The sequence below is a fragment of the Onthophagus taurus genome, chromosome 1 (assembly GCF_036711975.1).
Source record: "Onthophagus taurus isolate NC chromosome 1, IU_Otau_3.0, whole genome shotgun sequence".
NCBI classification, from domain to species: Eukaryota; Metazoa; Arthropoda; class Insecta; order Coleoptera; family Scarabaeidae; genus Onthophagus; species Onthophagus taurus.
The window spans coordinates 23661010-23675899 of NC_091966.1; the positions used below are offsets into that span (position 1 = coordinate 23661010).

At 32.7% G+C, this 14890-nt stretch overlaps 1 protein-coding gene across 1 annotated transcript in view; it reads left to right on the forward strand.

Annotated features, from left to right (window-relative positions):
- LOC111425462 (calpain C) overlaps positions 1-14890 on the forward strand; it is a 145886-nt gene that overhangs the window by 100945 nt on the left and 30051 nt on the right. Inside the window, exon 3 of the mRNA XM_023059918.2 lies at positions 8163-8232. Within this exon, the coding sequence (XP_022915686.1) occupies positions 8163-8232 (70 nt within the window). The remainder of the gene's footprint in view (positions 1-8162; positions 8233-14890) is intronic.

Consider the following 14890-nt stretch of genomic DNA (forward strand, 5'->3'; position numbering starts at 1 on the left):
ATTGCGTCCTCAATTTCCTCATGTTGGTAGGTTTTGGTTGCTGAAGATCTTCTTGTACTATCTCTATGAGGCGCAGGTTTGGGAGTAGTATATGACTAAGCACTAGGAACTATTCCACTGGAGTAGATTTGATAAGCAATCATTCTCATTGTGTTATTGAGCTGAGCATCGATTCTGTGTACATGAGGACTGTTAAGCCATACGTCTTCTCTACCGCTGTAAACTATGCATTCAACGGTTGAGAATACTAAGCTCAGGGCTGTTAAACGCAGTGTGGAGACCGACGTTCCCCATGCTATTCCACAGAACTTTTCTATAATATTGTTCCTCGTTTTTACTTTCTCTGTTTTCTTTATATGTTCTTTGAATAAGAGTTCTTCTATTACGTGGAGCGCCTAGGTATTTTCGTGTTTTGTTGTGAGTAAGCCATGGGTTCACGAACTGTATTTTAAGCTTTCTGTTAACGAGTTTAATATTTGCATAGAAACATACTTATTACCTCAGTTTTGCTGATGTTTGGTTGAAAACGCCATTTCCGAAAGTACCTTCCCAGACTCTCTAGGTCAGCAGTTAGAATCTCCTTTGATTCTTCGAATAATTTACCTTTGATTACAAGAGCCAAGTCATCGAGGTAACCATACTGTTTGGATCTCACTTCTGGCATATCTGCGACATATAAGTTAAAAACGAGTGGTGCAAGCACCGATCCTTATGGCAGGCCGTTCTTGAGTTTTCTTGATGAGCTTAAATAGGACCCCGTGACAACTCGGGATGTTCTGTCATTCAACATATGTATGATATAGCAGGTGTTGATTTACATGAAATATCACAGAGGAACTTACAGATCATACCTTCCCCCAATGCAGTGGCGTATGCAGCTGACAGATCGATAAATGCAGCAGAAGTTTTGAGCTTTCTTTGGAATCCCTCTTGAATGTAACTTGATAGTGCGAGGACCTGGTCAACACTCTCTGATCCTGACAGATTCTGTTGTAGCCTTTCAAGTAGTTTTTATGTTACTGATAATAATACGATGGGCATGTAGCACTTAGGTGAGTTTGCTGCTTTTCCTGGTTTTAGGATTGCTATTACTTTTGTTTGTTTGAATTTTCTGGTTACGTTACCAGTCTGGATTTATTTTGTGACAAATCTGGCCAGGTAAAATTTAACGTATTTTCCGCTATTTGGTGCCGTTACTAGCGTGATTTCTCTCTTCGCCTCAACTTCTTGGGTCAGCATATTGAAGGGGTGAAAGGGTCAGCATATTCAGTTCCCGTTTTATTTCGGTTGTATGTACTTTGTCTTTTGGCGTGCTAGACTTTATTGCTATGTGGATTAGTATAAGTTTATATCGACGTACATAATGCATGTTCTGGGTAATAAGAACATGCATTATGTACGTACAGTCATAATTATGTACGTTTTGTCGGGATCACGACAAATAAAAAATTTAATGAGTGCAGAAATTCCAACATGATCAAAGACATAGAACAGCTGCTTGAAATTATTCAGATTAAGGCATTATACTTCACTATTATTTGATAATTAAAGTATATATGAACCCTCGGTACCTGGGAGCAAGTATCACCACATCTCTTCATCCTGATAGTTAAAGAAAAAAGGGATCAAGAATCGATAATACTGTTGGCTGTTATGATTATGTAGTTAATAACTATTAATTGGTTCCTCAGATATTGTCAATGTGATGATTCAAATCAGAAATATTCAATATATTCACAACGATTTAGATCTATAGCAATGGGAAATAACTTCGAGGTATTTTGTGCTATACCAACTTTAATTACTCATCATGGGAAGAAAAGATATGGTCAATTCTAACTTTTTAGGAGTTGGATTTGATGGTATACAATCATTTCGAAAGCGTTTAAAGCAGGTTTAAATCACCTGACAGACGAAAATCCTTTCTAATCATATGTAATTTCATACAACTTCCTAAAAAAATCACCACCTACACTTTTCTCTAAATGAAGAGGCGTCATTTTACTTTCATTCATCGGCCTCAATGGCGAATTGGGTTACAGCAGAAACCCGTTATTCAATCAGTGTACATTTAGTTCGGTTATATGGTTTATAAAAAAGTATAACATGCGATAGTTTAGAACTTTCTTTTTTTCATTTAATTTAATTTAAAATAATTTGGGTATACCAGAACTACAACTATGTGTTTTTAATGAGAAATCATAAACTCTCTTTTTTAATTAAAAAGGATGTAGTAATAAATTTTAAGCGATTAGAATTAAACCAAACCCATTGAAACCGTTTAGTGGGTAACATTTTTGTTGCCTAACTGGTTGTTAGAAGTCGTAAAGAAAAGACATAATCTTAAATTTAAAAAGATAACGGTAGTGTCTCTCGCTATACGTTAACATGCAAAATAAATCAATGTTACAGACTTTTTACACACTTTTAATTCAACCATTTTAACTTATTGAATATCTATTCCTATCGATCAAAAAATTAGATTTGAATGGATTTGTTTGGATTTAACGAGACCATTGAGGTCGGTTAATTAAATGTTTTCAATGCGTGCAGAGGAATGTAGGGCACCACAATGTGTAGAGAAAACCAGTTGGGTTTGTTATGGCGGTGTTACGTAAGATAAGAAATTGCAGGAAGGAAATTTCGATATTATTACGGTACCACAAAGCTATTTGCATAACTAGCTCGCGTTGAATTGTTGTCTACTCGACAGCTACATAGATATAAAACTTTTCTATTTATGACTGCATTTAATTTATTAATATTTCAATGGCGTTTCAAATAGTCTACAGTAAATTCAATGCACCAATTATAAACTATCGTTTAAGACTTTACTACCGGTTTATGGATATTTCTGTCTAATTTCATTTGAATGCATTATATTAGATAACCATAACTTATATATGAGAATTATATAACGTATGTTAAATTTACAAGAAGCCAGCTTTTTTTGTTTTTATCTATAGATTTAATGTATCCATTTCAAAGCAGATTTTAAATTGTCTGATAGTCGGCATTATACACGAAGGTTACCTAAAGCTACAAATTTCTGAGAAAAAGTTCATTAATTCACCAAAACTAACACTAGACCTAGAACTAGAAAATTTCGGGTTAAGCCGTGCGTCTTTTTAAAAGGTGTTTGATGTTTCTGATACCATGTTGCAACCTTCTTCAGAAATAATTTCGAAGTATCACTTCGAATAGTGAATACATTGTGCGACCTAGAAGTTCTTTCCAGCGTAAGACTACCGTTGAAGCCTCTCAACTGTTGATTACTTGTTTTAAGTGCCTTTTTTGTACCTCACAACCGGGTTGAGGTCCAATACCCTTTATTGGACCTCGCTGATCCTTTGGTCAGCTTGTCCGGCACTTCGTTGCCTTCAATGTCTTTGAGACCTGGAACCCACCATAGAGTGACATCATTAATCAGTGTAGGCCTGAATTGCCTTTAGGGCGGCTCGACTGTTTGAATTGAGATACAGTATTTAATATAGTGAAGGTCATTTCTTCGAATTTTCAATTTCGGAGTTATGATTTTTTGATTGCAACCTTGCATAACCTTAAACATAAATGTCAGGGTAATTAATCTAGATGTATCTCAAAAAGTAATTGAGATATCCCTATGAAATAAAATTGTGAAAAAAAGCAGTTTAAAACAAATTTAATAAAGATTTAATACACCATAAATAATTTCTTATTTTCCATAACTAACGTTGTTATAATTTCTTAATCCAAGTCTACATTTTTGATTGTTAGATATGTAATATAAATATTAAAAAAATCGTATCTCAAGAACAAATCATCATGAAATAACGAACATTTTAAAGCAAATTTGATGAAGATTTAATGTTTATTTATTTATTTATTGAAACAAACAGGTTACCCTAATTACATGTTTCAACTAGCTTAATAGTAAAATCTCTAGAACAATATCTACTAAAATCAGGAAATATAAAACAGTAATTAACAACCAACACTTAATCAGTTGACCGCTATAAAACACTTACTTCTGAACTTCTTATATAATACAAGGAATATGAGTTTCCTGCTGATACTTTATTATATAATGTTACCATTTTAGGGGTTACCAACACCTCTCAAAATTGATGGAGCATCTACTTTATTGTTTTGTGTCTTATACAGATAACCAACACTTATCACCCCCCGTCTGATCGACAATTTTGTCTATCAAAACATCTCCGAGCGAATTCATAAGACTGAAAACCAATAAATTTATTGTATTGTTTGTAGAAAATATACTTAATAAATTTGTTTTGAACTGTCTCAATGATATTCGAATGATAGGCTGTTCCAGGGTCCCATACCACAACAGCATATACCAGTTTTGATCTAATTAATGAATTATATAGGTACTTTATGGTGTCAATATTGAAAAAACAGTGTTCCTCAGGACAATGTGTTTCAGTTTATGGTTGTTGATATAATATTCACAACCAATCGGTACTTTTTTTAAAGTGAAAGTAATTTTTTCACATTTTTCCGCAAACAGTAGACATTCAGATTCCTTTATAATGGATGGCAAGTCATTAATAAACAATAAGGAAATGTTGTATAAACATTATCTTATTTTCCAAAAACATCGTTATTATGATTTTTTTAATCTGGCATATTTAATTATTCTAAACTTTATTTGTCTCATGATCATCATGAAATAAAAGACAATTTAAAATCAATTTATTTAGTATTTAAGGTATTAGAGTTCATCTCTTCTAATTTTCAAGTTTCGGAGTTATGATTTTTTGCCATGTTCTGCGTTACTGACCAACCAAGATGGTTTTGCCAAGCTGTACAGAACCTCAGAAGGCATATCCAAAGGGAAAACAGTAACAATAGAATTGGGAAACAAAAACAAACTTTCGTCAGTTCTTTAAAAGATGCATAAATTTTTATCAAATTATAAAATTTTATTGCATTTTTTGCTAGCAACAATGTTTAATAGCGTTTTCTTATGTAAAACTATTAAAGGATATTGTTAAGAACCATACCCAGATTTTTGATAGCTAATACTATATTTTATGCTTATAAATGATTATCAAATGGATAAATAAGAGTAACTAATATATAATAAAATCTTAGTACAGGTTTTTAATAATGGACATAAAAATCCATTGATAATATAATTAAGTAATTATAGGTGTAGAAAATAATGATTTCTTTTGTTCTTTACTCTTTAATTTGATAATGAATCGATTTATCCACAATTTTATTTACCCAAAAGCAGAATATCGAATGTGTAGACCTAACGTTAACAACATATGTTACACAAACGAAATGGTATTGATGGCGAGGATCATGTGCAACACTTAGTCCAACAGTTCAACATCAACGCCAAACGATATGACATGCAGGTATCAAAACAGAAAACTAAATTTATGGTAATAAGTAAAGAACCAATACGATGTAAGATACAAATAGCTACGGTAAGACGGTATTGTACGCTACCGAAACTAAAACAGAATCAAAGAAGAACAAAGCAGAAAATAAGGACAATTGAAATTAAATAAACTGAAATACTGCACAGTTATATGGTGTCTTTCATATATAATTTACATTACATTGATTAAAAATATACATTGACGATAAATTAAGCACCTACACTATCTTAGGTATGGTTATTATAGTGATAAAGCTTGCACTATGATCAGTTTTTGTCGTCATTTGGTTTAAAATTACTGGCTTTATGCGCCTGTGTTATATGTGTTATATATATGTTATAAATAATAATAATGTATATTAGTTAAAGTTCAGAGTTCCTAGAATTGCTCCCAAATTGAGTTCTTTCAAATATTGCCCTAAATTGCATTTTATAACTTCGAGTTACTAAAAGTTCTTGAATTTAAATTTTTATTATGCTTACTTTGTTTAATTTAATTTTTACTCGTCTAATTTTATTACTTTATAATATTATCTTATCTTATATAATTCTGTTGGGATAATAAATATTATTGCTATTATTAAAGTGCCACTGCTACAAAGCATAGTAAGCTTTTCCAAAGACAGATGCAAAGCTGTTTGGCTGTTTACATCTTCAAACATTCGCATAATTTATCTTTTATTACATAATTGAAAAATGGTATCACTAACTGAACACTTTTAGCATGGATAAAAACATCCTCCAGATAAGAAGATTTTTGTTTAGTCTTCATTAGAGGAGGTAACGTTCTGTATTGCTATTTCGTGGATAAACTTGGATGTGTTTTACTATGATGTATTTATTTCAGCAATCTGGAAAAATATTATCTTGCCATTTATAAGACATTATAAGGTTCTTCTAGTGAAGAGAAAGGTTTCCTACTAACCTGCCAAATGTGAATAGACCTCGTATGCAAGAATTTTTGTTTCCAAATCAACAGTTTTGAATTCGCTTTCCCTAATAGCTATTTTAATAGTTACAAATATGTATGCCCCGAGTAATTGATTTGAACATTTTTTGGTTTTGTAAAAACTTTATGAAACGCGTCTATTAGCCTCTCTAAACTTTCGAATTTATTAAAACAGTAAGCACATATATTTTCTAGTCTATTGCTTGCCATTCTTTTAATGTGTTAGTTCCATTCTTGTTTTCTCTTTAGTATCCATTGGTTAATATTTTCTACTTTGCATTCTTATCTTATATGTTCATTTCGCTCTCTGACCCATAAAAGTTTCCCCGAAATCCTTCATCTATCGCCACCTAAGAGAAATTTGTTTCCAATATAGTGTAAGTAGCTTTTATAATCTTCTTTCTTGTTGTTGTGCCTCGGCGAAAAATATGCATCTGCAACTGTCATATTTTAATTATTGATTTTCACACCAACTACACACATCTGTATTTCCTCCTTTTGCAGAGGAACTTCATGGTGTTCGATATATTCTCTTATAATTATTGCGCTTCCACCTCTTGCTTGATTGCTGGGGTGGTTGACGTAGTATATTTTGTAAAATCTAACATCTCGAAGGATTGTAGGATAGAGAAGCAGGTCTGATGTAAATACTTTCTAGTTTTCGAGTCTTTTCTCAATCTTAATGAATTTATCTTATAAATCTTTAAGTAAACGTTCAGTTATTGTTTCCGTTATATTAGGAGTGTGATGAGCTGAAAGTATAGCTCTGTTTTGATCTTGCTTACCTGATGTTGTTTGGGCATGATATTTCTTTACTTACAATATTGGAAGAAAATTGTGTAGGTTCTTGTGTATTTTGTTTAATAAGAATATTTCTTCTTTTTTGCAGTCCTCTATATGTAGCTGGATGTTCTTCTGAACAGTTACTGTATTTTGCTTTTTCAGTTTTAGGTTTTTTGCATTCAATAGTAAGATGTTTACCAGCCCATCTGACACATCGCGATTCATGTTTACAATATTTTTGTGTACGCTCAAATCGCTGACATCTTCGACATTGTGGAATTAAATTATTGCTTCTCAGCGGTTCTATCTGTACCACAGCATTTAGTATTTGCCTAATAGCAAATATTTTCTTTATATCTTCTGTATTGTGGAAGCTAACCATAAATAGATTTAATGGCACTTTCTTTGTTGGTCCTTGGTTATTATCTTTTCTGATTTTATTAACGACATCGACTACTTTAAATCCTTGTGCGAGCAGGTTTTTTCAGATTTTCTCTTAGTGATCTATCGTAGATTTCTGGCCCCTAAAGCTTCGGAAAGTTTATTTATATTGATCTTTGTGTCAAAAAAACAGCTATATGTTTAAATCAATATTATTTTTAGTAAATAGCAAATATTTGGTTTCCATTGCTTACCAATCCCTCTGTGTCTTTCTAACATAATTTGTCAGGAGGTAATAAAGTCTTTATTTGAGTAGTCTTGTTAGTTAAATAGTTATTTTTGTAATCTGAAATTAAGATATTTTCAATGGTGAATAATAATTAATTTATTACATTAACATAAATACCTCTTTTAATTCAACTTTATATTGCAATTAGTATTTTAATCATTTTATTAAATTACTACAAGATAAGTTGACATTTATCTTGTATTGGGCGTAATGTGAGAAAACGTTTAAAGTAATTTACATTTAGAAGTAAACATGTTGAGAAGTTAACATTACCATAGGTGGTTTCAAAAATAAACTCTGGTTTACCCACGTTTGAGTAATTACCTTTTCCTGTTCGCACTGAATCATGCATTTTTATTTTCCAGGATCTTTGCGCAAGACCCGGTTTCGTACAAGATGGTCCATCGCAATTTGATATTAGTCCAGGAAAAATGGGTAAGTTACAAAATACAAATTAAAAAATAACTTTTAAAAGAGCATTAGAAACGTGTAACTGAAACACGCTTTTTGAATGGTGTTTAGGAAATGGTAACAAACGATTCTAATATGACCTTGAGAAGAGTGAAAGTTTATAATGTTCCGTTTCAAATGAGACGGTATGGGTACTACCGTTCGTTTTGAGCAACTCGTTACGGTAAAGGTCACCAATGTTTACAAATGAATGACTTGTAAGAAAATCATTTTTAATCGAAAAGTATTCCATAAAAATCAAATAAATAATATTACTTGAAAGTTAACGATCTATTTAAAATACCCGGAAAGATTTCTAATTATTTTAAAAGAGACACTTTCCAATGATTTAACGTTCAAAGCATTTTCATTACAATTTACAACCAACTAGTCAGTTCCCTTCATGGAATAAATCCATCAAGATATCTATTCGTAATTAATTAAACGGTTTATATTGGGTAGTTTCTATTGACATAGCATAGTTATTGCCTACCAAAACCGGTAAAAGTGATGTTGTAAGCTTCTATTTTCAGGAGGTTATAAAATTTAAATTATATTAACGACCTGTTACAACTATGTCTTTTTAAAATTAAATAACTCGACGTTGTTTAAATGAATTATAAATGAAGACATAAATTACAATCATTAGAAATGAAAATTGAAAGCATTTCATTTCTTTTTTTTTTGAATTAATAAAACAAAACTATTCTTGATTGAGACTTTATCATAACAATAAACTAACTACCAATATTGTGTTCTTCTTGGAAACAATACACTTTAACTTTCATAGTTCGAAGAACGAAAGTTATCGGATCAAGATCTGGTTAAATTATCAGACTGGAACGTTTGAATGATGATGATGATAAAACTAAAACGAACGATGCATGAACAGTACCATTTGAAAACTTAGAAAAGAAGAAGAAAAAAGGCAATAATAATTAGATTTAATGAGGTAGAACGCAAGAAAAAAATAAACGGTGAAATATCATTTTGGGAAGGTTAGGTTTGAAGCTGAATGGGAAAGTGTGGCTGCATAAGGTAAATGATAAACTTTAATCATAACTTAAAAAAAGGCATTTATAGTACGATCTGATATTGTCATGATAAAATGTCGTTGCTTTTTTATTAATTAATAACATAGAAGCTAATTAACCAATATTTGATTGCGTGGTATCATTGGATTCGTATTTTTTAACACTATCAGAAAATATTATAACATATAGGGTTTTCCATTTAAAAAGCAAAGTTGACCCGTATTCCGGAAAAACTAAAAGTGATAAACAATTTTTTCCGCTAAATTATTTAGGTTAACAAAAAATAGAAATCGATGTACTTCGGCTTATGACGATATCTTGAACCATTTTCAAATTAGACAGGGAAGTGTTACTTATGACGCGTAGTGTATATTGGACAGTAACGTACCCAGTAATGGACATTATGGACATTACCTTAAAGCTAAGGGTAATAGGTGAGACTTCTTTATGTAAATACACCGCCACAGATATGTAAACATCTCGTGCCGCCGGTCTCATATCTGAGATTAGTATAAATAGGTTCACATGCTTGAACGAAACCGTTCACTGACTTTAGAATTTCAACAAAAAGAGCAAACGCATTAGGAGAACTATTAACCACAGTTTATAAACTTATTTCTACACTTTTGTTTTCTTATTTATTAACTCTTTTAATTTTTGTATCTTCAAACAAAGGTCGAAATAAGGTTGGAAATTCTTTTTGTCTGTTTCTTTATGTACATCAAGTTAGGCAGATATGCAGAAATAATAACAAACAAGAACAAATATTACAAATAGTACTGGCTAACAGATTAATATGAAGTACTAAATCTTATCGACTGAACTCTGATTACTCACTGGTATTAATAACATTAAGTGATAATATAATCAAAAAAGGAAAAACAATGTGACGCTGATATACAAAATGATTAGCACAAAAAGTTTCAAGATTAACCTTGAGAAGAAATTAACCTAGCTAATCCAGTAAATAATGAAATACAATTAGAACAAGAACAATATTTGTTAAAGATAAGACTATATTATATAAGAACGACGAAAGATGAATCTTTGAATGCTTACGTCCAAAATGTAACCAACGATACTGTTATCGTACTGCTTCGCTACATGCATCGCTAAATGATTACTCTCTTATTAAGACACTGAACTTTATGCAAAACAGTTAGAACAAACATTTAAACCAAATGAAGATCAGGAAGAAGAATCACAATGGAATATACCAGTTCCAGAAGAAGAAACAAATACATTAAAAATATTAACTCGAAAAAAAGCCTGCTTTAATAACTGCAACGTTTCAAAGTATTGAAAAAGTTTCCTAGGAAAGAGATCAACGAACATATTTAATGAATACTGCCTTTAGATTAAGATATGGTCCCTAATTCTGGAAGACGGCTGAAGACATAATGATACCCAAACCAGGAGAATCTCCCCATAAAGTAACATCTTACATACTAATAGCTTCTTTTAAAAAGACCATAATTGAAGGTTAGAAGAGCAAACAGTGAAGAGGTACACAGAATAACAGTAATAGAGAGAACATTAGATGAAAAAATTAGGTATTCTACAAGACCGTTTGGTAATACTAAACTAAACTAAACAGATTTTCCAATATGAGTGGGTCGAAAACAAGCTGTGTGTGAGATATTACCGAAATTGTTGCTTTATTTGATAAGCCCATATTTTTTATTATGTTTAGTGACACGGATTCTAGAAGTTCACTGTTCAATACTTTGCCGTATAGATCCGATTGAATTTGAGCGATGATCTGGATTGTATTAACATTGAGGGAATCGGTCGAGTGTGGCTTATTGATATACCGTGGAAATTCAAAAAACGCCACATAGAAGTCTGCAAGGGTCAAATCGCACGATCTTAGTGACCAATTCACGAGAGATAATCATATCTTAAAATCCTTTATGCCGAATATCCGCTGTCCTGCATATCGTCCACGTTCATATTATTCAATTCGGGTGAAAAGAAATTGATTATTTTTGATCTGTATCACTTGCCGTTGACGGTGATGGCGTCACATATGACGTTTTCGTAGAACTAGAGACCAATGATACCGCTGGAACAAAATCAGCAGAAGTTTAGACAAATTTATGACAACGCTGAAGCGTAAGGATAGGTTGATGCGTGCTGTGTACGAATTTACTCCTAGTTGGCTTTCACGAAGAGCTTTCTGCTACATAAAGCAAAAATTTTTTGTTGATCGTTATGTTTAATATACCTAAATTTATTTTTTTTTACATTGCAATCTAGAAAAGTATCGTGTTAAGTCTATTTATACGATCGTGGTAGACATGGCTTGGTTATACAGTAAAGCTCCCGGATACGCGGCTCCAAAAACTACGTATTCACTCATCTGTGGTTAATTTTTAGTACCCTCCTTCCGCCAAGACTGCAGAACTCGCACATCCGCGGTTCAATCTAATCAAAAGTATGGAAGTAGGTAGTTCGCGAAAAGCGCGCATTTCTTAGACACCTATTTGCTGAAAATTCCTGGGTGTTACTCCTATCAGACCTCAAAATATTTCGGACACTTTGGGTACACCTAATCAAATGAAATGTTATTTTCAATCGACACAGGTTAATTCCTCGGGTGATCGTGATTTGCAAGATTTCTGTAACAATCATGGAATGGAATCATGGTTGTCTGTCGCTACACCTCTACATTTTTCCTTGAGATCAGAAGAGGAGATTGCATTAAAACTGAATCAATTAGTAATGATAAAATTAGTAAAAAATGCTAGTACTATGTTGTCCAACAATTCTTCGTTACGTATGTCATGAATTGAATCATGAATTTTTGTTTGGAATTTTCCGTGCTTCCTGACCAATGCAAGATTGCTTTGATAATGCCTATCTCAAAAAATAAAAACTCTTCAGGTCTGAAAGATATTAGGCCCATCAGTATCTTAACCGTTCTATTAAAAAGCTTATTGCCGAGAGGTTAAGAGCTTTTGTCATCGAAAATAATATCTTCCCACCTAAACAATCTAGGTTCCACCCTGGCTTTAATTGCACCACTATACTTCTGGATGTCACTAACAATATATTGAGGAGAGTAGACGATGGATGTCTCAATTTACTTGTCTTATTGGATTTTTCAAAAGCAGTCGACACGTTACATCACGAAACTTTATTTTCGATCTTACATTATATACGGTTATCTGATTCAGCCATCTCTTTGCTCCAATGTTACCTTTGTAATCGATTTCAGTGCGTGACCCATAATGATTCATACTCAGATTTTTTAAGTGTTGTGACGGGTGTATCTCAGGGTTCAGTCCTCGTGCCTTTATTGCACCTGATTTAGATGCTTAAAATATTGTAATTATCATATGTATGCTGACGATACTCAAATATATACTTACTTCCATAAAAATTGCAACACCTAGAATTTGTTGAACGTTTATTGTAATTTTCGACAACGATGTCTTTCATTAGAACAAACAAACGATTAAATAAAAACTAGCTAGTAGTTTAGTTCTTTTTTTTTCCTTTGCACTTACAATAGTAACAATAAATTTAAAGAAATAAACAAATCAGTGTGTAATTAACTGTTAGGTTTGCAAATTATTGTTGACAATTCCGTTCTGAACTTGGAAATAATGCCAAGAGTCCGTCAACATCAACATTTTTCCCAATTGACTGATTTAGAACGTGGATGTATTATTGGCATGAGAAAGGTCGGACTTTTGCTAAGAGAAATTGCTCGTCGTGTAAACCGAAATGTTACAATGGTATTGAGATGATGGTGCAAATGGTTCGAGGAAAGCGTGTAACAACGTCGTCCTGGCTGATTGGATGAGAGATGTAGGACCCAGAATGTCAATGTCATCTGTTTATGGCCGGATAAGCTCTTATGAGCTACGAGCAACGAAAGAGCGAATTAGCCGTAAAAATGGCATCGAATTGTGTTTAGTGACGAGTCTCGATTTTGCTTGTTGTTACGGATGCGTGAAGACCGTAAAAATCCAATATTTTTATCAAATATGGGGTGCAATATGTTACGGTAGCAGGTCACCCTTGGTCTTCATTGATGGCAACTTAAACGCCGCTCGTTATATTGCCAATGTGCCAGAATCCGTTGCGCTTCCATATCTACAGAGGATGGAAAATCCCATTTTCCAACAGAATAATGCGCGCCCTCATACACGTTTTTATATATACACGTTTTTTGGAAGAAGCTAACATTGCTGTCCTCCCATGACCTGCTCGGTCGCCAATTGAACATGTTTGGGGTGAGATCGGTAGGCGACTGGGTAATTTACCACACCCTCCAGATAAGTTTCACGGTCTCCGGCTACGGATTCAAGAAGCTTGGGTTGATATACCACAGGCAGCTATAGATCACTTGATTGATAGCATAGCACGTCGTCCAAATGAGTGCATTACAAATCGTTGTTCTTTTGTTTTCAAATTTTAATCATTTGTTTGTTCTAATGAACGACATCGTTGACGAAAATTTCAATAAAATTGTTCAGTAAATTGTAGGTGTTGCAATTTTTATGGAAGTCAGTATATTACAGCTTTAAATCTGATGAAGTTTAATATGTCAGTTCACTCCGAATTTGGGTTCAAAATGCGTGTCTTTGTTTCATATTTGGCATCAAAAGGTACGAGAGGATATCGCGTACTTTGGGGTAGGTTGGTTGGTTGAGTATGTCGCGACGTAGGCAGTTACATGCTGCATGTTAATTTCATAGAATTATTATGCATAAATATCCTCCTTACCTTTATAATAAAATTACGTTTAGGACCGAAGTCCACAACCTTAACATTAGACGCAGGCATACTTTAACAATACCTAAACATCGTATCTTACTCTTATGTTGTGTCTAGTCTTTATAATTCAATCCTAAATTAAATTAAGTTGGGGAGTGAGCAGCGTTTTAGGCTTAAACTTAAGGAGCACTTGCTGGCTCGGCAGGTGCCGGCGGCGGGTTGACTTTTTCAAATATTTTGTCGGGGAATAGTTGTCATAAACAACTATTCCTTTTTTTTTCTTTTTCAATAATGTTTAGTTATTGGCCTTGTATTTAATTTGAGCTTGTGTTTTTTTCCTGACTCGATTCTTTTTGGCACAGAATTTATGCTGTAATTTCTTTTAATTTTTCTTATTGTTGTCAATGTTTATTATTTAGTTTATTTATTATTTAGTTTATATATATTCAGACCGATCCTTTATAATATATTCGAAACCCGAAAAAGAATTCAATATTTATAAACCTATTGACTTTAATAATATTACATATCATTCCAAATTTATCTTTTCAAAGTACATTTCATTAGCTTTTTCAAATAGGAACAACATACTTAACATCTTCTCTAATTATTATTACAAGATTAATAGTAAAATGAAAGAAAATGGGGTGTATTCAATCAAATGCTCTTATATTGGCCAAACTGGCAAAAAACTAGAAAGACGCATCCACGAACACAAAACTAAATCTAATTCTAACGTTTTTAAACATGGCAAAGAAACAGGTCATGAAATTGATTTCGAAAATGTATCACTTTTACACAAATGCGATAAAGGTTTTAAACTTGACTTATTAGAAACCCTAGAGATTAATAAACATAAAATCTGTAACGATAATAATTTA